Raw genomic sequence first — 4610 nt, 5'->3', positions numbered from 1 at the left:
ACAATACTGATACACAGGGAAAAAGTAACGTGGCATATTTTGATTTCACCTCCAAACGGCATCCAGTGACCACACAGAATAATTTCTCTTTGGAGTTGAGGCATGCTTGCTCAAAACTCAAACATTTGACATCATCCTTTCAGTTTGGGTATCATTGTTCCATTAAGTTGTACAAACATTTAATGAATGCCTATCAAATTTACAAAAAAAAAAATTGTTTAAAGGGAAGGAAGCTTGATTCAATGCTTCCAAATAGATATTGTAAAAAGATTCAAAATAGCTTACGGCATATGCAACACACGTTTAAAAGAACACAATGGAGGGCAAAGTTTTTTGACTAACAGTTTGAGCCATTCCGCCAAAGAACTGTAACAATTAAGAAGCTTTGATAGTGGTTCTTACACACATGCGTTCAACAGCTGTTCGAAAGTGATGGATTTCAGTGCTGCTTAAATATGGTTTCTTTGTTTCTGTTAGGCTGTCTCTATTCATGCTGCAAATTGAAGGACAGGCTCCTTTGGAAAGAGTATGAAGATTTCTCTTTTTATTACTGCTATAAAGGTCCTTTTAATATTTTCCTGATTTTAATCAGACAAAACTTGTATGCCATAAAGACTATGAACATATGGAGAAAAACAATCTTGATCCTCTATGATTTATGACTTTTTTTTTTTCTTAATTTTCGTTTGCATTTTGTTCATTTTTTAGGTCCTTTGTACCTTTCAAAGATCTGATTTTTTTTCTATGCAAGAACAAATTAGTGATTTTAAAAATCATTTAACTTGCTTTTTCATTCAAATTTAGAACTAGCATTGATGGTATTAAAAAAAATATTATTATTATTATTATTATTATAAAAAAATAAATTGTACGATACAACAAAATTTATAATTGATAATATTTATGCATCATATTCATATTACATAGTATATACAATTTCTTCAATGGAGTCTTCAATATTTTGTAAATTTTACCCCATGGAATCTTCCTTCTCTAAAACGACAATGAATCTTTAATTTTGTTTCTTCCTCCGTTAACAAATACATATAAAGATTAAGATCCATGGCGCAGCAATTACCCAAGTTGACTAACGAGACGAACTGCAGTGCTTAGTCTTGCCTAAACCTCGACTGAATCATTAGCATTCACTATGTTAACGACTTCCACCTCGGGAACCTTGGTCGCCGCCGGCAAGAATTTCTTGATGGCAGCGGCCGCCCAGTCCCAGGCGTTGAGTAGCACGAATACGGCGATTCCGCCGATGAGCCCGTACGCAATGGAGTATGTAAGTGGCATCAAGATTAGAGTTATGAAAGCTGGAATTCCCTGTCTCATATCCGCCCATTCGATCTCTGTCACCGCCTTCATCATCATCACCCCAACAACTATCAGCGCCGGCCCCACCGCCCATGGAGGTATTGACGCCAGCAATGGCGTGAAGAACAGCGAAAGGATAAAGTACGCCGCCGCCGTCAGCGCCGTTAGCCCTGTTCTTCCTCCTTCCCGGATACCTGTTGACGATTCTATAAACGCCGTTACCGGCGACGTCCCAAGTAGCGAGCCGGCGACAATAGCTGTAGCATCGGACATGAAGGCGAAGTATTGCCCTTCAAATTCCCCGTTCTCTTCGACGAATCCTGCGAAGCGCGCCATGGAATAAAGAGTGCCGGTGGTGTCCAGAATGTCGACGTAGAGAAAAGTGATGACTGCTTCCCAGAAACGGCCGCGGGCGATGTCGGAGAAGCTGAGGGCGCCAGCGGTGGAACTTATTGAATGAAAGTCGACGACTTTTTTGAAATAAGCATAGGATTCGTTGCCGGCGAGAGTGTCAGGGAAGGCAGTGACGGCGGTGCCGCGGAACCAGGAGATGGCGGTGACGAAGACGATACCGTAGATTATGCCGCCGTTGATATTTCGGATGAGGCAGTAGGAGATGATGAGGAAGCCGGCGGCCGCGAGCCAGAAAGTGGGGCTCTGCATGCGACCGTGGAGGCAGAGGAGCTCGCCGGAGACGGTGGCGCCGGGGATGAGGGAAAGGGTGCCGTTTGGAAGGGTTTGGACAGGGGCTAGGGAGGCGCGGGAAGAACGCGGGCAAGCGCCAAGGGTGAGGAGAGTAGATGGGCTGAAGCCGACAAGCCCTATGCCCTGATTGTTCTGCAGGCCGATAAACGCGAGAAATAAACCGATTCCGACTGAAGACGATGACCTAACTGGGCGGGGAATGAGACGGGCCAGACGAGAGCGGAAGCCGAGAAGAGAAAGGAGAAGGAATAAAACGCCCTCGATGAACACGGCGGCAAGGGCAGAGCGGTAAGGCACGCTGCCGGAACCGTGGAAACCGACAATGGAATAAGCAAAATAAGCGTTTGTTCCCATTCCAGGGGCGAGTGCGATGGGGAGATTGGCGAAGAAACCCATTAGAACAGATCCTATTACGGATGATGCGGCGGTGGCGACGATGAGGTCGCGGCGAGCGCGGGCAACGCAATCAGCGTAGCCGGGATCGATAGCTGGTGGGAATTTGCAGGACGGAGAAGGATGGAGGCAATCGGAGACGGAGCAATTCGCGCCAGAGTCGGAGACGATGGAGGCGTTGACGGCGAGGATGTAGGCCATGGTTAAGAATGTGGCCGTACCGGCACGGAGCTCAGTCGAAAAGGTGGTGCCTCGTTCTGAGAGCTTGAAGCGCCGTCCAAACCAGGAAGACGCCACCGCCGCGTTCAGATTGCGGAGGCGGGAGGGTGGGGGCGGTGGATGCATGGTTGGCCGCCTGCCGGCGAGCCGAGGAAACGGGAGCAGAGAGTTTGCTGAGGGGCGAGATTTATGGGGTGGATTGGCTATAAGACATTGGGGGTTTTAGTTCAGAGGTTATCTGCATCTTATGTAAATGTTCGTTTGTGGGCGGTTGTGGAATTATGGTGATAAGAAAAGTTCATTTTCTTGAGGGGAAAAAATTATATCAGTGGATTTTGATAAAAAAAATTTTAATGAATTAAAAAGTTTTAATTTATTTTAAGAAGAATACTGTACAAATTATGTGAAAATTTTTTTGAAGATAAATGTACAGAATAATATTTTTATCATTTGTGCTTAAAAGTTTTCAATATATTATTATTTTTATGATTGCATATAAATATTTTTAAATCTTTTTAATTTTATTATATATTTCATAGAATTATTTTTATTATTTTTGAATTTTTATAAAAAAAAATATATAAATTTATAATATAATCATGAAAACTTCCAACCTGATTTCTAAACACACACACACACCATATAATATATATATATATATATATTATATATAATATATATATATATATATTATATATATATTATATTAATATATATATATATATATATATATATGCTTATAGATTCAAGAGCTTCAAAGCTCGTCTTGATTATTTCTTTGTCAGAATACTTTGATGTAATTTTTTTTTTAAAAAGAAGATCTCAATTTTTTTAAAAAAAAATTTGTAAGGATATTTATAATATATATAACTAATATTAAAACCCATTTCAAAATTGATAAACTTTTTAAGATTTTTTATGTTTTTAATCATATATTATTATTTAAAATTTACCTTTTTTGTAAATTCTATTTAATATATATATAATTATAGATATATATAATATATATATAATATATGGACAACAACCTTTAAATTAACATATTTGATTAGAAAATATTGCTTCTCGTCATAAATAAGTTATTTTAAAAAAAAGTAAAAATAAAAAATAACAAAAAACTTAAAAAATTAAAAAATAGGTAAGAAAAAATTTGAATATAAAGGAGAGAGACAATTCTCGTTTGCATTTTGCTGAAATTGGGCCGCTGAAATTTTTCCCTCTGCCGAATTCCCATTTCCCAGTTCCCATTGAAAGAGGAGATTCCACTTGACTTTTTTTTTTTTTTTTTTAAGGATTGTTTAATCAGAAATGGCGGATTGCTGGAAAGTCAAATTTGCTCAACTTTGTCTCACTCTTCAGCCCATTGGTTACCTCATATTAAGAAAGAAAGAAATAAATAATATAAAATATATTTAAAATATATTAAATTAAATGATTTATTTCCAACACTTTTATCAGTTTCTCACTAATTTTTTTTTATAATTATTAATTTTTTAATGACTTTATTTTTTTTTGGGCCATTTTAATGACTTTAATTTATAATATTGATAGTTGCCAACAAAATACGAAGAGAGAAGAATTTTGAGTAAAGAGAGTTAAAATATCGGTTTGATCGTTGGTTGAAATTTGGACTTTTTTATTTATTTTTGCTATCAGTTTGATATTTTTCTTTTCTATTAAAATAAAAAATTAAATTAAATTAATTTTTTCAAATATCTAGTCAATAAAGTGATGTAAATAAATATGTGCATAATTACATATTTTAATAAAAATTATTAGATATTTTCTTAAATTATATATTTAAGTTAAAAATAATTGAGTTTAATATTAAAGTTAATTATATTTTAGTTTAGGTTTTGACTGCTAACGAAGATGTATTATGTTCCAAGATTGTGTCTGTAATATGTATGTGAATTTTCCTTAATTAGCACCAGAAGTCCCTAAAAATAATAAAATGTAATGTCAACAAAGTCTTA

The 4610-nt window shown here is 36.7% G+C and overlaps 1 protein-coding gene across 1 annotated transcript; it reads right to left on the bottom strand.

The window, feature by feature from the left end:
- Positions 1–872: 872 nt before the first annotated feature.
- LOC110115132 (adenine/guanine permease AZG1) lies at positions 873–2907 on the bottom strand. The gene has a single exon (XM_020848267.2). The coding sequence runs from the start codon at positions 2758–2760 to the stop codon at positions 1120–1122; it is 1641 nt and encodes a 546-aa protein (XP_020703926.1). The 5' UTR covers positions 2761–2907; the 3' UTR covers positions 873–1119.
- Between the last annotated feature and the right edge of the window lie 1703 nt (positions 2908–4610).

This window comes from Dendrobium catenatum, unplaced genomic scaffold (genome assembly GCF_001605985.2).
Source record: "Dendrobium catenatum unplaced genomic scaffold, ASM160598v2 fragScaff_scaffold_1284, whole genome shotgun sequence".
In the NCBI taxonomy this organism is placed as follows: Eukaryota; Viridiplantae; Streptophyta; class Magnoliopsida; order Asparagales; family Orchidaceae; genus Dendrobium; species Dendrobium catenatum.
This window is presented reverse-complemented; position numbering and strand designations above follow the sequence as displayed.